Below are 18,584 nucleotides of genomic sequence, written 5' to 3' on the forward strand. Positions count from 1 at the left end.
CTGAGCCGCTTCCCAGCATTAGGTAACGGTGCGGCGGCATGCGCTCCACGGTGTCCCCGGCCCGGGCGACCCCCGGCAGTCTCGGCGCGGCGGGACCGGCGGCGACACGCCCGGTGCGGGCTGGGGGCCGTGGGCACCCGCCGCCGAGCCCCGGGCGGGCCTGGACCGAGGCCAGCAGGTAGGGGCGGGCGGCGAGGAGGCCGAGGGACGGACATGCCGGGCCCGTCGCCCGGCGGCTCCCCGGAGAGGGAAACAGGGGCCGGCGGGAGGCCGCGGGGGCCCGGCCGGGACCGGCGGGTGCGGTTCCGTCTGCCTCACACCGCAATCGCGGTGCCGTCGGTGCGCGAGGAGGAGCGGCTCTTCTACCGGCGGCTGGAGGCGCTGGCAGTGCCGGGACCCGGCTGCTTCGGGCCGCTCTTTGCTTCCGACGGCTGGAGCGACTTGACGGGTGAGCGCCGGCGAGCAGCCTTAGGGCGAGCCGGGCCGGCGGCCCAGGCTAGGACAGCCGGTACCGGGGAGAGTCGGGCAAGAGGTGCCAGTTTCGGGGCTCCCGGCTTGGCTCTCAACGCCTCGTCCCCCGCAGAGGACCGGCTGCTGCGGAAGCGCGTGGTGCGGGCCGGGCCGGGAGGGCCGCGGCCGTTGCCGGGCCAGGAGGTGTCGGTGAAGGTGCTGGGCGCCCTGGAGGACGGCGGGCTGGTAGAGCGAGACCCGCGGCTCATCTTCGTGCCGGGTCACGGGGACGTCGTGCAGGTGAGCCCGAACCGGCGCGCTTCAGTGCCGTGCGGACTCCGCGCCGTCCGCGGCTCCAGCCCTCCAGCCCCGCCGTGCCCGTCCACAGGCTCTGGAGCTGGGCGTCCCCACCATGCAGCCCGGGGAGGTTTCCTTCTTCCTCGCCGCTTTCCCCTACGCCTATGGCCGCCCGGGCAGGTAGGGCGGGAGGGCAGGGAGACCGAGCAGACGGGGGGCGGGAGGGCAGACAACAGGGACAGGCAAGGACAGGAGGACCAGAGCCGGTGGGGCTGGCAGGGCAGGGGACCGGGGCGGGCAGGGGTCGGGGGGCAGCCGGCGCTGTGCCAACAGGGAGCCCGACGTGCCGCCCGAGGCGCCGCTGCTGTTCGAGGTGACGCTGCTAGAGGTGCGGGACGGTCCCGACCCGCAGCCGCTGCCGCCCGCCGTCCGCCTGCGCCTGGGCTCGCAGCGCCGGGAGCGGGGCAACTACCACTTCGCGCGGGCTGACTTCGCGGCGGCGCTGCGATCGTACCGGCTGTCCCTACGCGCCCTGGACGGCCCCACCACCGGTGAGACAGGACGGGAGGGAGGGCCCGGGGCTGTGGGGCTGGGGCGCTGAGACCGCCACTCGGCCCGCAGCTCCGCCCGGGCCCGCGGAGGAAGAGGAGCTGCGGGAGCAGCGCGTGAAGTGCCTCAACAACTGCGCGGCCGCCGAGTTGAAGCTGGGGCGGGCGGAGGAGGCGCTGGCGGCCTGCGAGGCGGCGCTGCAGATCAGCCCCGACAACGGTCGGGCGTTGCTTCGGCGCGGGCAGGTAGGACTCATATCGCCCCACACCACCCCGCTCCCCTCGGCCCGGCCGTCCAGCTACCCTCCGCTCCTCTCGCCACAGCTGCTGGCAGAGCAGGGCCGGGACGCAGAGGCGGCGCTTGTCCTGAGGAGAGCCCTGGAGCTGGACCCGGCCAACAAGGTGTGTGAGGCGAGGTGCGAGGGCGGGCGGTGGTCCCACAGGACCTGGTATCAGGAGCGATGGGGAGAGAGAGGATCTCGCAGGATGTCGGTACTGGGATGGTCGGGGTGTCCCACCGGAGCCCTGCCCACCGCAGCCGCCCCTCGCCTGCAGGTGATCCACACCGAGCTCTCACGGCTGGCGAAGCGCCAGAGCCCCCCATCCAACACCGCCCCGCAGAATCCCCGCCACGACCCGATGCCGCTGCCGAGCCCTGCGTGCGTAGACGAATCGGGCTGCGCGGGGACGGATGCCTGTCCCGCACCCTCTTGGCGCGGATGGTGCTTATAGCCGTTCCTTCCCGTAGATCCCCGGCGCCGCCCGCGGCGGAAGGAGCGATCTGAGCGGCCCCGCAGCGTCCCAGAGCCTGACGGAGGAGATAGAAAAGCTCTCATACCGCCGTCCCCGCATCCCCCCACACTCCCTGGGGTGGAGAACTCTGCGGAGGGAGGGCTGAGGGAGGAGCGGGACGGCGCCGCGCCCCCGGCCCGCACCTCTCCCCCCGCTTCGCAGAGCGCCCCGCACGCCTCATGACGTCACGGTGGGGGGCGGTTCCCCCACGCCACGCATCCTGTCGCGCGGGGGCGGCTGCGGCGCTTGCGCCCAACCTTCCGGCTTTTTCGCCCCCGCCGGCAGAAGGGAGGCCATAGCCCGCGGCCAATCAGGCGGGGCCTTGCCGGAGAGACGCACCAATGGAAGTGCAGCGGGGGGTGGATCGGCGCAATGATTGGCTGTGGCGTCCCTTAAAGCACGGCGCGGGGCGGAGCGTGGGGGGGGTCAGTGCGGGACGTGGCGGTGGAGTGGAGGTGGGAGGGAGCGGCGCCATGACCCGTGAGTTGGGGGGGAAGGACGGAAGGAAGGAAAGAAAGGGGACTGGGGTCGACGCGTGTGGTGGGCTGGGGTGGTGGGGGGCTGTTCTGGGACCCAGGAGTGCGGTGGGGCCGGGGTCAGAGGCCGTGCCATGATCCTCCGGCGCGCCGGGACCCGCCCTGCGGGCAGTGGTCAGGCCGGGGTGTGGGGGGTGGTGCCGCGGCCCGTAAGCGGGGCCGGGCCGCGCTGAGGCGGCCGCGCCGTGGCAGGCGGGAACCAGCGCGAACTGGCGCGGCAGAAGAATCTGAAGAAGCAGAGCGACTCGGGCAAGGGCAAGCGGCGGGACGACGGGCTCTCGGCTGCCGCCCGCAAGCAGAGGTGAGCGTCGGGCCGGCCTTGCCGGCTTCCCCCGCCCCGCTCCCTGCTCCCGCCCCGCGGCGGTGCCGGCCCCGCCGCCAGCCCCGCCGCGCTCCCCGCAGGGACTCGGAGATCATGCAGCAGAAGCAGAAGAAGGCCGACGAGAAGAAGGAAGGCAACAAGTAGCGGGCGGCCGCGCCGGGCCGCCGCCCCAGGGCCGGTCCCGCCGTCAGGATGCCCCGCGCCGCCCCAGGCCGGGTCCCGCTGGGACCGCCGGCATCGCCCCGCGCCCTGCGGCGCCGTCCCCTATTAAAGTAGCTGTGGAGCCCTGCACGCTGCTTCTGCTCGTCCGTGCGCCGGGAGGGGGGTGGGCGAGCACGGGCACTGCCGGCGGAGCGGTAGCCTCCGTGGACAGAAGGACCGAGCGCGGCCGTGGCTGAGTCAAGCGGCGGCATCTTGACGGTGAGGAACAAAGGTGGGGTCGGGCCTGGGCGGTCCTTGGGGCAGCACCCGGGGATCAGCGCGGGGGCTGAGGGCCGAACGCCCCGGGGCGGGTGGGAGAGCTGGGAGCCTTGAGGAACGAAGCTGAACGACATGGCGCTGGAGCGGGCTGGGGCACAGCCAGGGCTCGGGGCCGGTCGGAGGGCGGCGGTGGAGAGATGGCGGCCGGGCCTGCGCACCGGGGGGAGCCGCGCTGCGGCACGGCCGGGGCGGGCCCAGCTGGAGCTGCCGTCCGGGCAGCAGCGCGGGGACGTCGGCGTGGCGACGAGGTCCAGCCCAGTGCTGAGGCCGGTGCCGATCGGCTTCATCACCTCCCTGCTGGCCCAGAATGGTGGCGTCAGCCCGATCCGGCAATATGGGGTCCCGCTGCGGCCTGGGTTCCTCACCGAGCCGGATGCAGCACCACCTCTACCGCGCTGGTGCCGTCCTTAGCGCTGATCTCCCAGAATAGGCAGCTGTGGGCCTGGGGCTGGCAATAGGTTTCTGTGGGGCCCTGGTTACCCCAGAGGTTCTGAGGAACTGCTGCTCACCATGACCAGTTGCTGCCTGTGGTCTCTGTGGACTCTCTCTGCCAAGCCACGGCTGTGGGTCCATCTTGTTCCCCACCAGCATCAATGGCTGTGACTGCTTGATGTCCTGCAGTATAGAAAGGTGGCATAGGGCTCTCTGAGGCTGGCAGCCTATGGCCACATTGGCTGCCTCCCACCATGCCTGTGCTGAGCCTAGGAGCCAGATGCCATTCTTAGCCTGATAGAAACACCAGGAAAAGGGAAAACGTTGGGAGAAGCACTGTCACTTTTCTTGGGGGTCCCCCTTGGCTGTCAGTACCCTATCTCCTGCCTGCCTCATTCGTGTTCCCCAGGTCAGGGCACAGCACATCCCACCCCCGTGAAAGTTCTAAGGCTTCTGCCCCTCTCCTGAAGGCTGAGTGCCTCTTGGACCCTTCCCACCTTGATGTCCTTGATCCACTGGTAGATGCTGAGGAAACTGCTCAGGGAGCCGATGTTGCAGAGGAGCAGCACACCATGGGCTTTGCTTTGCAGGTGATGCTCTAGCACCAAATGCTGGGGCTGTCACCGCCACTGGTGCGATGACTGGCTGCTGTGGGACCGCTGCTGGAATCCTGCCACAGCCCCAGGCCTCCCGGCCATGTGCTCTCACCTCTCGTGCCCAGCTGTCTCCCAGATTGGTAATATGGTTTGCTTCCCATCCACCACAGCTGCTTGATCTAGAAGTCCATCCCTGGTAGGAGGAGCACTCAGGCCTTTCCCCTGTGCATCTGCGCTGGCTGTAAAGTCAAGGGTGCTGGAGATGTCCCCTTAGAACTCATGCAGAGGCCTAGCAGGAAGCTGGGGTTCCTTGTGTCCCCATTCCTGGCCAGCACCAGCCAGTACATGGAGCAGGGGGCTGTGGGTCCCTTTCTCTCACACCCCTGTTGAGGGTGGGTGCCAACCAAAGGGCTGTGTGCAGCTCCCCCAGCCTGGCTTGGGGGAGACTGGTTACCCCTGGAGTAAGGCAGGAAGCCTCCTCTTGCCCAAGTGCCTGGTAGCACTGCAGGGTTCCTCTGCCTCAGGGTTCATCTGCGTCAACTGCTGGGTGGCAGGTGTCATGGTGAGAGGCCCAAGCCTTTAAGCTGCAGGTGAGCAGACCTGTGTCCCTTTCTGGGCCGGGGCAGGTCCCTCACCTCATGCCCTGGTGGGAGCTGGAGGAAGACCTGTCCACTGAGCTGTGTGAGGAGGCTGCATCCGTGCTGGAGGTGGAATTCTGCAGCTGTCCAAGCTCAGTTCTGGTGCAAGCCGGCTCCCTGTCTGCCTGGGAGGTTGCACTAGTGATGTGGGGAGCTGTTCCCCCAGGTCCTGTGTGAAAGGCAGTGCTCAGGGAGGGGGCCACATGCTGTCTCTGCATTCCATTTCTCAGCTGCCATGGTGCCTCTGCAGAGCAGAGGGTGTTCAGCACTGCCATACCCTGGAATGGGGGCTGTGGCTCTGTGGCTTCCAGATCCAGGGGCTCATGTGAGTCCCCATGTGGTGCTGTGAGCCAGGATGCTGGTGGGTGAGGGCAGCTGAGCCAGCCAGCCTGCACCTCATGAGGGTTATCCATGGCAGCACACAGCACCCTGCTCTCCCCTTCTCCTGGAGTGGGTGCCCTTACTCCCTTCCTACATGGGTGACAGCTCTAGTACCCCAGGGCTGCAGGGCTTGCTGCTGGCAGGCCTGGGTGTGAGCTGAGCTGGGGCTGCTGCTCTCCCAGAGGCTCCTGTCACCATCCTGGTGTGAGGGAGAACCTGGGCTCAGCCCAAGGTGGGCTGTGCGGGCAGCAACGGCTGCCCTGGGCAGGTGCACGTTTCTGGTTATCCTGGTGACTGCTCCTCTGCTGCTGCATGGCCATGCTGAACCATCCTGATGTACTTCATGAATGCCCCATTCTCTGCCATCTGCAGGTCTCCAGCAGGGAGCCAGCATCCTTCTAGCAGGGCCTCATGGGTCCTGCCTGCAGCTGCCACAGGGGCTGTGTGGAGCTGGGACATCTGGGGAGCCCCAAAGACACATAGTGTTGCAGCAGTTGCCAGCAAAGGGCCTGGAGGACCATGCCAGGGCATGTGGGCAGGCTGCTCAGTGGCTTGTGCTTGCAGCAGGCATGGGCAAGGCATTATTTCCCCAGAGGATAGCCTGCACTGCCAAGCAGCACAGGGGTCTGGCAGAACCCCTCCGCCCAGGCCAGGCTCTGTGGGGACCTGCAGTACTGCTGCTGACTCGGGGGTCTCACAGGGCTGGCACCCCCTCTCCCCATCTTCATGGAAGCAGCCTGCACAGGGCAACGGCACAGGCTCAGTTCAGAGTTTTATATAAAAATGTATTGAAGCAAATATTTACAGTGAATGCACCATGGCAGTAGCAGCCAGGGCAGAGTCCTGCTCCCCCAGTGCACCCAGTGGGGCCAGGGCAACCAGGCTGTGGGCTGAGCACCTGCCACCAGCTTGCTCTGGTCCTTTGGGTAGCCCTGGCTCAGCACAGGTCCCATATCCCTGGGAGCATCCAACTCCCATGTTCCCCTCGGGCTCTCAGATGCTGCTGTCTCCTAGGACAGGGTCAGGGGAGGCCAGGAGGACCAAGCTGGGCCAGGGCACAGGCACAGGGCACAGCAGGGACCAGCCCTTGGCAGTTTGTCCTGGCAGAGACTATGTGGAGACATTGATGCGCTGTGGAGCACGTCTGCGCCGCACGATGCGTGGCCCTGTACTGCTGTGCCGGTGCTGTGGGGAGCCGTGGAGGCAGAAGGGGCTCAGCAGCAGCCACAGGTAAAGCAGGACACAAGCCCAGCATGAGGATGCCTTCACCCAGAAGGTTGACCAGCTGCCGTGTGTGAAGGTGGTCTCCAGCACTGCATTCTCATAGCTGGTGGGAGAGGGCAGGACTGGGTGCCCAAGGGATGCCAACACAGGGGGTTCCAGTGCCAGCTGCAGCCACCAGGTCACCCTGTGTCCCAGTGGCCACATGCCCCAGGCATGTTCCTTCTGCCATGGGCCCTCCAGCCCTTCTTGCTGCACTGCACAGCTGCCACTAGAGCAGTGCAGGTCTGTGGGCACAGAGCCCTGAGCATCCCCAGCAGGTGCCAGCTCAGTGATACCATCAAAACCCAGCACAAAAGTTTGGAATAAGCGCAGGGAGGGCTGGGCAGTAGCAGAGCCCTACCTGAACCAGTTGGTGAGTGTCATCATAACATAGAGCGAGGCGAGGAAGAAGACAAAGTGGAAAGCTGAGTAGCTGTAGACCACCCGGTCCTGCTCATCCTGGATGATGAACTGTCCCCTGGCACTCTCCTCTACTCGTTCACATGTCTGGTCTGTTCCTGGAGGAGTGTGGAGGCATGGCACTCCCAGGCTGGGACACAGGCTCTGCCCACTCTCCCACACAGACACTGCACTCACCTCTCAGCTCCTCCTCCATCTTCTCAGGGCAGCAGAAGCAACAGGAAGGTTTCTGCAGGGAGAGCAGAGTGGTGACTGCCCAGCCCTGTGGCCAGACTGAGCCCTGCCTGGTGCCGGGGCAGGTGTGGGCAGCCCTCTGTGCTTGGCTAGACAGACCTGCCCCTCTCTGGGGCTGGGACAGGGCCTTGAGGTGGTGGGTCTGGGGTGCCTGTAGCAGGAGGACATGGAGCACAGCTGCATCCATACTCACTTTAAACTCAAAGCTGTAGACTTTGACCATCCAGAGGGGCCCAAAAACCTCAGCAAGGTACGAGGCTTCATTGCTGTGCCCAGGAGAGAGGCAGAAATCATAACACAGGTACCCATCACCCTGTGCTAGGCTCCCAGCCTGCCCCATGGATTCCCAACAGCCATAGGAGCTCTGCTGTGCTGCCCGTCCACCCACCAGTGCCCCACCAGTCCCACCACACTGCAGGATGCCCCTGGCCCCCCCTGTGGTGCTGGTTGGGCTGGCTGTGTCTGGGCAGGGCACACGCACCATGCGAACAGCACGCAGGCGTACATGATGGCAGCGCCCAGCACAGCGACCGTGGTGTCCTCTGTCTGCAACTCATCCTGCTGGACCCCCGGGAAGCAGACAGTGAGGTTCTGCCCCTTGTACAGCACTGCGGGGAGATGGAGGTGAGAAGGGCATGCATCATGGCAGGGACTGCTGGTGGAGGACAGGGACACCCACCTCTCTCTGGGGGACGGCTGGACAGCGCGGAGAAGGTGAGGTACATCACATAGCAGCTGATGATTGAGGACTGCAGGAGCCCTGACCGCGGCTGCTCTGCAAGAGTGGGGACAGAGGTGTCACTGGAGTTCCTGGAGTGCCATGAGTTGGTGGCTGGGGCTCTGAATGGGCCCTGGGCAGTCCCCTCCTGCCACTCCTGTCAAACACCTTGTGCCAAGGTACAGGAAGGGCCAGTGGGAACCCTGGGGAGCTGGATTCTCCTCCAGTGTCTGAGTGCTGGCCCTGAGCTGGGGCCCACAGTCACCAACCCAGGACATAGCTGGCCATGAAGCATGGCAGCCCCCACCATGCTGTGATACTCACTGAGTCGCACACATGGTGTGATGGAGATGAAGGACATGATGCCACAGAGGCTGCCATTGATGGCAAGCAGTGCTTTGTTGAGGTGGCAGGCAGCTGGGTGGGTGTAGAACTTGTAGAGGAAGGAGAAGGCGGCAGAGGCAAGGGTGTAGAAGGTGGCCGTGGCCAGCAGCACAGCCAGATACCAGCGCTTGTCCTGCGCAGCACCTGTCAACCTGTGGAAGAGTGGATGAATGGTGGCAGTGGGCAAGGTCCCACCCAGCACCCCAGCACTCACCAGTTCTTGTTCCAGGTGTGTGCAAAGGCTGTGATCAGCACCAGCTGGATGAGGATGAAGGCGAAGCCCCCACAGACACCTATGTAGTGCCAGGCTGGGGGAATAGGGCAGAGGTAGAGATGGCACACAGCAGGTGGGAGCCAAAAGGTGCCCAGGGTGCCAGCTCAGACAGGGTGGGGTACACACCTTGGATGAAGTTGTCCTCTGGAATGAAGAAGCTGGCAGCCCAGAGGCCCACCAGCACCAGCAGCTTCAGGAACCAGAACCTGCAGGCAGTCAACGTCAGTAGGACATAGCCCCTGACAGCCCCACGCCAGAGAAGCCCTATCCCAGGACACCATGTCCCAGCCCCACGGCCCGTCCTTACCCATTGTGGAGCTGCGCACGGCAGTCAGAGCTGGAGCGCACATTGAGCAGCAGGGCAGCCTGTGCCAGGTGGAAGCAGGCAGTGCCAAAACAGACCCGGTACACGGCCGAGGAGCCCACCAGCTGCTCGCAGTCTGTGCCCCCAGGCAGGTGTTGGCACAGCACCACTGAGAAGGGCACCTGGCAGACATGGTGGTTGATGGGACAGGGCTGCTGGTGTGTCCACCCAGCACTCCCCAGTGCCCAAGCATCCAGCACATCCAAACTTTCAATATTCCCACCATATCCCAATACCTTCCCCAGTACCCTGGGACCCCCAGCACACAAGTCAAACCCTGCATTTCTGGCAGGGTCCCTTCCCCCCTTGGCACTCCCAGCAGCCCTGTTACTATCCCAGAATCCCAGTACTCCTGATGCTTCTGGCAATTCTGGCATACCTAGTGCTCCCCTGCATGACCCTCGGTGCCCTGAGGGGTCTGGCACCCCAGTACTCCCAGAACTCATGGTACCTTTGAGACCTCCAGCACCCGTGGGACCCCCAACACTCCCAGTACCGTGGGTGTCCCAATTCCCTCCATCACCTTCTCAGTGATAGCCTGGGCCACAGTGCGGGACAGCATGAGGCAGCACACGGCAGAGGCCAGGACATGCAGGAGCGTGTAGAGGATACGCGTGCTCGTGGACACACGGAGGCCGTGACAACTGCAGCAGAGCTGGGGAGGGGCATGGTCAGTGGGGATCCCAAGGGGCCAGCGCTGTTCCCATGCCTGTCCCAGCACACCCTACCCGCCCAGCCTCGCTCCCAGCCATGCTCCCAGTCCCACCAGACCCCAAGTCCCACCTGGAAGAGCAGCGGGTGCAGAAGGTGCCCGCGTGCCCCTGTGCCCGCCATGGCCCAGCTCGGCTCCGCTCAGCCCCCACAGCATTGATGGGATTAGGGGATTGTCAGCTTGGCCCGCCCTGCCATCTGCTCCCTGTTCCCTCTAGGCGGCCACCCCGGGGTGCTCCATGGGCACTGTCCAGTGATTCCTGGCTATGGGCATCCCTGCCTAGACCCCAGTCCCTCCTTGGGCAGGGTGAGGCCCTGGCAGGTGGCCTGGACATGAGCTTGCATGAGGGGCACATGGGGTCTGCACATGATGTCTCCCTGATCCCAGAGCAGTACCACACAGCTGTGTGGAGGGGCTGGGGGATGTGGACTTTAGTGGAGAGCTGGAGCAGTCCCGGGCACAGAGACACCCAAGGGACGTAGGTACCTCGCTGGGACGGCATGAAGCAGATCCAGCAGGTAACAGGATGCCCCAGGGTCGGCAGGAGCTGGGAACAAGCAAGGAGACACAGGGGGCTCTGCACTGGGACTGGCGTCACCTTTCTTCAGCTGCTCCACAGCCGTTCAGGCATTGTGCTGCCAGAGACCTGACACGGCAGATGCCGGGGCCCCGGCTGCAGCGGCGGTGCCACTGACCCCCGTGTCCCCTGCTACCACACACAGCGCGGGCACAGCCCGGCCCGAGGGACGCGGCGTCCCCATCGCCTGGGTGGGTGACATGTGAGACGCGTGCGCGAGGGGAGCGGCGGGGACGGGCCCGCCTGTGCCCGCGGCCACGGGCCAAGACCGGGGCTAGCACGGCCACAGCCCAGCCGCCTCTCGCCTCTGGCAGCGCCCGGGGACCCGGCCAGGGCCCCGCTGCGGCTTGCCTCGTTCGATCATCCGTGTAGCAGCGGTGGGAGCCATACCGGGGTCGCTGACCCGGCAACCTCGGTTTACCGCCAGCGGGCACTCGCGGGCAGCGGCGAGGTTGCGCCCGCCCGGCCTGGCTCCGCGCCTCGGCAGCGCCGGCGGCCCGCTGCTGTCGAGCTGCTCGAAAGCCCGGGAGTGCCGGCACTGCTGGCTCCGGCCTGCCCGGAGCCCCGAGAGCGCTGAGGAGCGCCGCCCGGGACCGTCCGGCGGCGCGCGCCGCTCTCTGCCTGCGCCGGCGGCGCACGTGACCGGAAGCGGGCCGCGGCGGGGGCGGCATGGCGGCGGAGGGAGATGTGGAGCTGGAGCTGGAGACGGAGCCGAACGGTTCCGGCGGCGGCAGCGATGGGGCGGGCGGTCGCGCGGCCGAGAAGCCGCGGAAGCACGATAGCGGCGCGGCGGACCTGGAGCGCGTCACGGACTACGCGGAGGAGAAGGAGATCCAGAGCTCCAACCTGGAGACGGTGCGGCGGCGGGACGGGACCGGGCCAGGGTGGGAGGCCGGGCGCTACCTGCAATGGGGCCGAGCCGGGCGCTGACCACCGCGCCTGCACGCCCGTCCCGGTGCCTGTGCCCGTGTCGCCGGCGTGGCTCTGACCCGCCCGGTGCCGTGCAGCGGGGTGACCGCGCTCGTTCTGGCAGGCTATGTCGGTGATCGGAGACCGAAGGTCCCGGGAGCAGAAAGCCAAGCAGGAGAGGTAACCGTCTGCACTCGTCCCAGGACAGTGCCTGTCTTTCAACTTTCACCACTCGAGACACGACCCAAGGCATCTGCTTCCCTGTCTGACATCCCGGCCCTTCCCCGGCCCCCTCCCAGCCCCACAGTGCTGCGAGGGGTCGCTCCTGCCCGCCTCATGGCCGAGGGAGCACCGGGGCAGTGGCCAGCGGGGGCCGTTGGTCACCGGACGTTTGTCCATCTCTTGTTGTAGGGAGAAAGAACTGGCAAAAGTGACCATCAAGAAGGAGGATCTAGAGCTGATTGTGAGTAGGGGCGGGACCCCAGGCAGGCCGTGACATGTCCCAAATCTTGGGTGTGAAAGTGCACCCACGGAGGAGGCCAGTGCGCACCTGCCCTGAGGCCGGTCTGGTGTCCCCATGAGTGGGTGGCCCCCAGTGCCCCCAGCTTTTGGGGCCCTGCGGATGCTGTAGGGGCTGTGGCTGTTTTTCTGCAGATGACGGAGATGGAAATATCACGGGCCGCAGCAGAGCGCAGCCTGCGCGAGCACATGGGCAACGTGGTGGAGGCTCTTATCACCCTCACCAACTGAGCTGGGAGGCCATGGGCTGCCAGGCATGGGTCTCTTGCCATTCCAATAAAGGCACTGTTGGGACTAGGCTGTCTTTGTGGTCTACGCAGTGCTGTGCACATACCCCTGGCCCTGAGTACACGGTGGGGCCCGGCTATGTGGCACTGTGTTGGCAGTGCCAGCTGGGCACCCCGCGACTGGAGCAGGACAAAGTGACCTGCCTGAGCACTGAAACATGCTGCTCTCCCCTCTTTTAATCTCTGGCCCTGGGGCAGCACAGGCTGGACAGGCCCAGGCCCAGGCCCGAGGCAGTGGCAACAGCATGCCCTGCCCAGGCTCAAGCCTCCTGTGCTGCCCCAGCTGACCATGGCTCACAAAGAAGGCACAGAACAGGATGGCCATGTCTTTAAGAACGGGACCAGACTCTGTAAGAAAACCAAGTCTTTAATCAAACCCTCCCATCCCACACAGGTAGAAAAGCCAAGACCTGCAGGATCACGGTGACGAGATGGGGGTCACCGCTGACCACCCCAAAACAGGCCCCAGACTGACACCAGGGACAGTACAAGCAAGGGGTTATAAACCATGTGGGTGCAAAAGTCCTGTAATTCTTCCGGAAGTGAACGTGCTGGAGCCAGGGGTGCTGCTGCTATGTGCCAGGCACTGCCAAAGCTCCACAGCGGCCACTGATGGGACATAATGTGGCCACCAGCCTGGCCAGCACCACAGCCATCATCCTCCACGTTGCGTGGGCAGGGAACCCATCAGGTCTGCTCAGCACGGGGGGTGGGACACCTCATCAGGGTAGGCATGGTACAGGCAGGGGAAGGGTTTGCCACCACAGGAGTCCTGGAACGTGTCCCTTCTGGCCCTGCCCAGGCTCTGGCAGCTGACAGAGCAGCGCCCTCCTGCCAGCGTCAGCCAAACCAGACCCTCCTGCCCATGCCCTTAGGTCGATTTTCGTTTCTTGGCTGAGGGTCTCTCAAAGACGTCCCGCACCCCTGCTGCCTTCTGCTTAAAGAACTTGGTGTTCTGTGCACTCTCCTGGCCCCAGGCAGAGTCAAAGGAGGTGGTGTCCTGGTCCACCAAGTGTGTGTACTTTGTCCGCCCCGAGCGCCCAAAGTTCTTGACCTGGGGAACAGAAGAACTTGTGAGCAGCTGCTCAGGGGACATGCAGGACCTGCTGCTCCCCTCTGCCCAGCACTCCCACCCCTTGGCATATGGGCTGGGCACCCTCTGCCAGCACACCCACCTGCATGACTTTGGGCAGGATGGTCTTGTTGAAGTGGTCCTCAAGAGTCGGAGCACTGAAGTCCCTCTTGTACACCTCCTCATCTTCATCCTGCAGGAGGACACACCTGCTCAGCCCAAAAAGTTCCAGAAAGTTGTGGCAGCAGTGGGAGAGGCTGCCTGAAGGTCATACTGCTGCTCTGCCAGGGCTGCCACAGTACTTGCAGCCCTATTAACTCCTGCTGGAGTGGGGGATGTGAGCACTGTTCCCCAGTCTGCTTCTCCAGTGGCCCATGCAGAGCTGACTTGGTTCTGGCTGGGTCTGTCAGCCCAAACAGCAGCACAGGGACAGCTCTGCAGCTTCAGCTGACATGCTCTGGTGAGGTCACTCTGTGCCAGCTTCAGCCCCATGCTGCCACTGAAGGCTGGCTCTTGGCCCAGGGCACCCCCAGCCCCAGGGCACTGTGGGAGAGGGGAGACTCCCCACAGGGAAAAGGTGGCCCTGCAGTCTCACACCTGCAGCCAGTGCAGCCATGCCTGGTCCTCAGCACACTCACCATGAAGAAGGCGCCGCGGTGGTAGTACTTCTGCAGGAATTTGTATTTGCCCTTCACTGCCTTGTTGGTGATGACTTTGCCATTGGCCCGGAGCTCAGCCCGGCGCTCCTCTTCTGTCAGGTTCCGCATACGCTCGATCTCTGCCTTCTCCTTCTCCATGCTGGGTGGGAGAGAAGCCCCTGAGACCCTGTGTCCCCTTAGCATCTCCTGGGAGAGAGGCTGTACCAGCTACCACCTGAGAGTTTCCACATTTACTGCTGGGGAGCAAAGGCACCCCAAGGGCGGGCAGGAGGGGCTGTGGGCATTTAGTCCAGCTGGGACCCTGCTGCCAAAGGGCAGTGTGAAGAAAAGGTGCTTCAACTGCCTGTGGGCTCTCAGCGTCCTGTCTACCAGACAATACTTACGCTTCTCGTTCTTCACGGTCTCGTTTAATACGCTTCAGCTCACGGACCTTCCAGGCCTCATACTCCTCCTCATCATTCTCATCATCTGTGTCGAGTGCATCCAGTGCTGCCAGTGAGCGCTTGTTCTCCTCCAGCTCCTTCTTTGCTTCCTCTTCTACAATCTGCAGTGAGGTCCAAGCTAAGCTTGCTGCAGTGACTGCCCCCTCCAGCATCCAGCCTCCACCCCAACCCTCCGCACCTTAAGCGTGTACTTGCGCCTCTCCTCTGCCATCCTCTTTGCCTCCTGCTCCAGCTCCTTCTGCTTCAGGGCTTCTGCTTCTCTCTCTTGAACTGTGATCCGGTCCTTCCTGACAGCAGGGCCACAACAGACTTCAGCTCTCCCATGAGCCAGTGCAGTGGCTCAGCCTCTCACTAGCTCCCACACTGCAGCTGCTTTCAGCCTTTGTCCTCTCTAAGGACAGGTCAAGTCCTGGGGCTCTCCCCTTTCTGGGGATTACCACGTCCCTTTGCCACTGTATGGCCCTTCCCCAAGAGCTCTTGTCACACTCCCCACCCTGACCCCACAGCAACCTAAGGCAACTGATACGGGGCTGCGGGTGCAGGGATTGTCCCTTGCTCCCTAGCTGTGCCCTCCTAGGCTCTGACCATTCCATCCCACCCCAAGGAGCTGAATGGCTTCCTCACAGTGAGAAGAGACCATGGCAGCAAGGTCTCCTTGGGCCCCAGCTTCTGACTACTATGATCCAGGGCCAGTCCACACACTTGCATCACCTACTTGCGGATAAAGACCGGTTTGAGACGTGGCTCCATTTCATCTTCGCTGTCTGTGTACTCCTCATACTCGGACTCTGACTCAGACTCTTCTCCAGACCGACCCTCATCTTCCAATTCCATCACTTCCATCTCCTCAGTTTTCCTCTCCTGTGCTCGCTGACGCATCATCCCACGCCGACGCTCAATCTCCTAATGGGGACAAGCACAGAGCAGTCAGAGGCCAGCCTGCTACCACTTCTCTCTCTCCTATGAAACACATGTCATGTCTGGAGTGTTGGCTTTGAGAAGATGCACCTGCCTCTCTGGATGTGACATGGCCTCCTCCAGTGTAGTGTCCCATGCTAGAGGATGCCGGGACCCACCATTTAAGTCATGGCTAGGTGTGACACTTGTCCAGATATATCAGACAGCCCACATATCCATGCAAAGGGCAGTTCCAGCCTGTGCCCTTCCAGCTTTCCTAGGCCCATTACCTAGCTCTGCAAACGCACCTCATCATCGATTTCTTCCTCTTCCTCTTCACTGGTGTCCTCCCGTTCCAGGCGCCAAGCTTCTCCCCCCTCCACTTCCGAATCACTGTCTCCGACTACTTCAGGTTCCACGATTTTGCGGTGTCTCGCAAGCCTGCAAGAGACCCCAGTTATTGCATGGTACTTGGAACGTTAAGGGGGCTGCAGGAAAGTGACTGTTCACAAATCGCTTCCAGCAAGGCCATCGTAAGCGCTGGGACTGCCAAACTGGCCAGAACTGATACATTCTCTCCCAGGAGGCTGCCGTGGCTGGCCACTGGCAGCTCTTCTCTGTCCATCCTTCAAGGAAGAGTGGAGTTCCCAATGAGAAGGCTCCTTGTTAGTGGAAACAAAACCAACAGCGGCTCCATGGGAAGCAAACAGTGCTCCCTGCCCACAGTACATTTCATGAAACACCATCCTTTCTCACTATCCAGAGCCTGAACATGCTGCACTAATTTCTGTTTTGGAACCTGTATTTGCTACTATACACCCAAACACACTTGGACATGGGCTCCCCCTTGGCTGGCTCCTGGTTGGAAAGCAGCCCCAGGCACAGTGCAGTGTGGATATGGGAAGTCACAGACACTCCTGCACTGCCTGGACAATGCTCCCAGCTCCTGCTCTGTGCAGTTTCTCCCTGTGGCGTAGCAGAGCAGAGTCCCAGCCGCCCAGCCCCAGACAGGTAAATGGGGCTCAGTTCTTGGCTGACCCAGCACTCACCGCTCCTCCACGTCTTCGGCGATGCGGTTCTGGAGGCGCCGGAGCCGGGGGTCGTTGGCCAGTTCCTCCTCTTGTTCCTCGGGCTCGACCTCTTGCTCCTTTGCCTTCTTGATGAACTGGAACTCCTCGTCCTCCTCCTCCGAGGACTCCATGGGCGCGTAGTCGGGCCGCTTGCCCGACACATACCGCTTCACCTTCACCTTCTCCATGGACAGCTCACCTGAGGACACCGGGCCGTCACCGGGAGTCTCGCCGGGCCGTCACCGGGCTGTCACCCGGCATCCCACCGCGCGCCCGCCGCCCCAGCCCCGGGTCTGCGCCCATCCGGCCGCCCCGCTGAGCCCCGGCCCCGCAGCTTACCCTTCTCATTGCGGACGGGCACGGCGCCCGCCGTGGACTGGATCGGCGGCTGCTTCATGAGGGCGCTGGGGACCGACATGGTGGCGGCGGGCGGAGGCCGGGCGGAGGCCGGGCCGAGCCGAGCCGAGCCGAGCCGAGCGGTGCCGCTGACAACGGCGCCTCGAGCGCTTACCCGGAACCGGAACCTCTGTCGCTTCCGCCGAGACCGGGACCGTGCCGGGGGCCGGAAGTGACGCTCGGCCCGCGGTCGCTGCCGGGTGCCGCGCTCGGAGCCTGCTCCCGTACCTGCGTTTGGGCCCCGCGCGGGCTGCGCCGGACCCTAGGCTGGGGGGCAGGGGGAATCCCCAGCCGTTTTGTCATCCGCCTTCGGCCGAGAGAGGCTCCATTCCCTCCCGCACGGCGCGGGTTTCCCCAAGAGACGTCAGGGCGAGACACCGGCCGAGCGCCATCGGACGGCGGCAGCACCGGGCAGCGCCGCGATAGGGCTCTACTGCTCGCCCGGGGCGCGACTGCCTGGCACCTCCGGCCGTGTCTAAACGGCGCTGAAGCTGCAGGCCCGGCCCTTCCCTGCTGCCGCCCACCCTCTGTGGCAAGGGAGTGTTCCGTGCGGGTCTGGATCTGAGCCGGCCACTGCTGGAACATCGAGGGCTCAGGGTCACCCGTGACTCGCTGAGCCGGGGGAAACGTCCTGCAAATTCCTGTGCAAAAAACGTGTGGCAAATTCGTGTGCCGAATTCCCCCCGCACAGCCTGAGAAAACCGCTGCTCGCTCCGGTGCACAGTGGGTCTGGTGGGTCTGTGCTGTGCCCGCTGCCAGCGCGGCTGCTCAGGGCAGAGCGGGGGCCAGGTGCCCGTGGCTGCTGCTGAATCCGTCCAGTTCCTGCCTGCAGCGCGGCAGAGTGAGCCTCCGCCTTTGCTCCCGACAGCCGGAGCCAGCCCTAGCCCCAGTCTTCCTGCTCTGCCCAATGCCAGCCAGCCCCACCAAGCCCCAGTGCTGCTGCCTGGCTCCCCGCCTCCCGGGCAGCAAGGACAAGCAGCTCCTGCGCAGCCGCCTGCCCCCCTAGCCCTCGGCCTGGTCGGCACCTGGAGGTGCGGTTGCTGCCGGTGGGGCACGACCTCTGCCATGCTGCACGGCAAGGCTCGGGGAGCTCCTGGGAATCCCGCTGGCGTGGGTGTAGTAAAGCGTCTGTGGGGAAAGGCTGTGGCCACGGCTGCTTCGTAAGGGGGTTTTCTGTAAGCAGCCGGTGCTGCCTGTGTCAGCATGTCTCATCTTCCGAGGAGTGCGAGGTTTCACAGTGTCGGAGCAAGTATGGGATGTCCCTGTGCGCGCATCCTGCCACAGAAGATCATAGTTTCTCTTAAATTGGGCAAAACTGCCACAGGCCACTATAGCCACATCTGCCACCTTCTGCCTGCTATCTTCTGCTGGCTTCTACGAAGAAAGGAAGAGGTTTTGTCTTTGATGAAATCTGCTTGCTGGCAGGGAAATTTAGGAAGCAGGGGGGCAGAGCCATGCTTTAACAGTTCACTGGCAGTAGCAGAGCAGGTGCTCTCATGCTTGTGTGGCAGAGCCCGTGTGGGGTGAGGCCAGCTCTGTCAGCCAGGAAAGTCCAATGCACATATACTTTTCCAGTTGGTGGGTCAGCACTGGAGCACAATCCCTAAGGGAGTGCAGGGAAGTGTTTTTCTTTTGGTATCCTAGGTCTGGGTTGGGAGATGTCTCTGTGGCAGCATCTTTTGCAGCCAGTCTAGGGGAGAGCAGACTCGATTTTTGGCGGCAGTACCACCATGGTCTGGTCCCAGAAGTGGCTGCAGAGGTCCCAAGGCTACCATGGAGGCTGACTCTCATCCTGGGGGGCTCTCCTTGGCCTACAGAGATGCCAGAGCTGGGCAGATCCAGTTGGGTGACCACAATCTGGCTGGGCTGCAGGCAGGGGTGGCTGCCCCAGGCATGGGGGCAGGTGGGCCCAGC

The 18,584-nt window shown here is 64.0% G+C and overlaps 5 protein-coding genes across 6 annotated transcripts; 3 read left to right on the forward strand and 2 right to left on the reverse strand.

Annotated features, from left to right (window-relative positions):
• The first annotated feature begins 155 nt into the window (after positions 1-155).
• Positions 156-1,419, forward strand: LOC136366813 (peptidyl-prolyl cis-trans isomerase FKBP8-like). Its single transcript, XM_066328055.1, has 4 exons — positions 156-448; positions 584-750; positions 839-927; positions 1,027-1,419. Exons 1-4 carry the CDS (start codon positions 214-216, stop codon positions 1,346-1,348), a joined length of 813 nt encoding a protein of 270 aa, XP_066184152.1. The 5' UTR covers positions 156-213; the 3' UTR covers positions 1,349-1,419.
• A 1,066-nt stretch (positions 1,420-2,485) lies between these two features.
• Positions 2,486-3,236, forward strand: SERF2 (small EDRK-rich factor 2). Its single transcript, XM_066328095.1, has 3 exons — positions 2,486-2,567; positions 2,816-2,924; positions 3,026-3,236. Exons 1-3 carry the CDS (start codon positions 2,561-2,563, stop codon positions 3,087-3,089), a joined length of 180 nt encoding a protein of 59 aa, XP_066184192.1. The 5' UTR covers positions 2,486-2,560; the 3' UTR covers positions 3,090-3,236.
• Positions 3,237-5,989: 2,753 nt separating this feature from the next.
• SERINC4 (serine incorporator 4) lies at positions 5,990-10,577 on the reverse strand. 2 transcript variants are annotated; one of them, XM_066328098.1, is made up of 12 exons: positions 9,913-10,577; positions 9,653-9,784; positions 9,073-9,251; positions 8,892-8,971; positions 8,706-8,799; positions 8,432-8,643; positions 8,069-8,164; positions 7,871-7,997; positions 7,583-7,655; positions 7,333-7,384; positions 7,097-7,253; positions 5,990-6,799 (listed from the first exon to the last, which is right to left on the reverse strand). In XM_066328098.1, the coding sequence occupies exons 1-12, from the start codon at positions 9,961-9,963 to the stop codon at positions 6,583-6,585; spliced, it is 1,470 nt and encodes a 489-aa protein (XP_066184195.1). In that variant the 5' UTR covers positions 9,964-10,577; the 3' UTR covers positions 5,990-6,582. The 2 variants fall into 2 exon arrangements, with proteins under 2 accessions (XP_066184195.1, XP_066184194.1); XM_066328097.1 differs by lacking the exons at positions 9,653-9,784; positions 9,913-10,577 and having other exon boundaries at positions 9,073-9,543.
• Positions 10,578-11,056: 479 nt separating this feature from the next.
• HYPK (huntingtin interacting protein K) lies at positions 11,057-12,140 on the forward strand. Its single transcript, XM_066328100.1, has 4 exons — positions 11,057-11,273; positions 11,452-11,507; positions 11,739-11,790; positions 11,982-12,140. The coding sequence occupies exons 1-4, from the start codon at positions 11,088-11,090 to the stop codon at positions 12,075-12,077; spliced, it is 390 nt and encodes a 129-aa protein (XP_066184197.1). The 5' UTR covers positions 11,057-11,087; the 3' UTR covers positions 12,078-12,140.
• A 342-nt stretch (positions 12,141-12,482) lies between these two features.
• On the reverse strand, positions 12,483-16,812 carry MFAP1 (microfibril associated protein 1). Its single transcript, XM_066328099.1, has 9 exons — positions 16,614-16,812; positions 16,254-16,473; positions 15,513-15,645; positions 15,023-15,210; positions 14,486-14,594; positions 14,248-14,408; positions 13,844-14,003; positions 13,309-13,398; positions 12,483-13,187 (listed from the first exon to the last, which is right to left on the reverse strand). Exons 1-9 carry the CDS (start codon positions 16,690-16,692, stop codon positions 13,005-13,007), a joined length of 1,323 nt encoding a protein of 440 aa, XP_066184196.1. The 5' UTR covers positions 16,693-16,812; the 3' UTR covers positions 12,483-13,004.
• Between the last annotated feature and the right edge of the window lie 1,772 nt (positions 16,813-18,584).

The sequence above is a fragment of the Sylvia atricapilla genome, chromosome 13 (assembly GCF_009819655.1).
Source record: "Sylvia atricapilla isolate bSylAtr1 chromosome 13, bSylAtr1.pri, whole genome shotgun sequence".
Lineage (NCBI taxonomy): Eukaryota > Metazoa > Chordata > Aves > Passeriformes > Sylviidae > Sylvia > Sylvia atricapilla.

Excerpts from the sequence above, each read along its gene's own strand:
- HYPK (XM_066328100.1), top strand. The coding sequence starts at position 11,088 with ATGGCGGCGGAGGGAGATGTGGAGCTGGAGCTGGAGACGGAGCCGAAC. Across the intron at positions 11,274-11,451 it reads AGAGCTCCAACCTGGAGACG|GCTATGTCGGTGATCGGAGA; the intron begins GTGCGGCGGCGG and ends TCGTTCTGGCAG. Across the intron at positions 11,791-11,981 it reads AGGAGGATCTAGAGCTGATT|ATGACGGAGATGGAAATATC; the intron begins GTGAGTAGGGGC and ends GTTTTTCTGCAG.
- SERF2 (XM_066328095.1), top strand. Across the intron at positions 2,925-3,025 it reads GCTGCCGCCCGCAAGCAGAG|GGACTCGGAGATCATGCAGC; the intron begins GTGAGCGTCGGG and ends CGCTCCCCGCAG.
- LOC136366813 (XM_066328055.1), top strand. The coding sequence starts at position 214 with ATGCCGGGCCCGTCGCCCGGCGGCTCCCCGGAGAGGGAAACAGGGGCC. Across the intron at positions 449-583 it reads CGGCTGGAGCGACTTGACGG|AGGACCGGCTGCTGCGGAAG; the intron begins GTGAGCGCCGGC and ends CGTCCCCCGCAG. Across the intron at positions 928-1,026 it reads GCCTATGGCCGCCCGGGCAG|GGCAGGGGACCGGGGCGGGC; the intron begins GTAGGGCGGGAG and ends TGGGGCTGGCAG.
- SERINC4 (XM_066328097.1), bottom strand. The coding sequence starts at position 9,506 with ATGCCAGAATTGCCAGAAGCATCAGGAGTACTGGGATTCTGGGATAGT. Across the intron at positions 8,165-8,431 it reads CACACCATGTGTGCGACTCA|AGCAGCCGCGGTCAGGGCTC; the intron begins GTGAGTATCACA and ends CCACTCTTGCAG. Across the intron at positions 6,800-7,096 it reads ACACTCACCAACTGGTTCAG|CTATGAGAATGCAGTGCTGG; the intron begins GTAGGGCTCTGC and ends CTCTCCCACCAG.
- MFAP1 (XM_066328099.1), bottom strand. The coding sequence starts at position 16,692 with ATGTCGGTCCCCAGCGCCCTCATGAAGCAGCCGCCGATCCAGTCCACG. Across the intron at positions 16,474-16,613 it reads GCCCGTCCGCAATGAGAAGG|GTGAGCTGTCCATGGAGAAG; the intron begins GTAAGCTGCGGG and ends CGGTGTCCTCAG. Across the intron at positions 13,399-13,843 it reads ACCGCGGCGCCTTCTTCATG|GATGAAGATGAGGAGGTGTA; the intron begins GTGAGTGTGCTG and ends GTCCTCCTGCAG.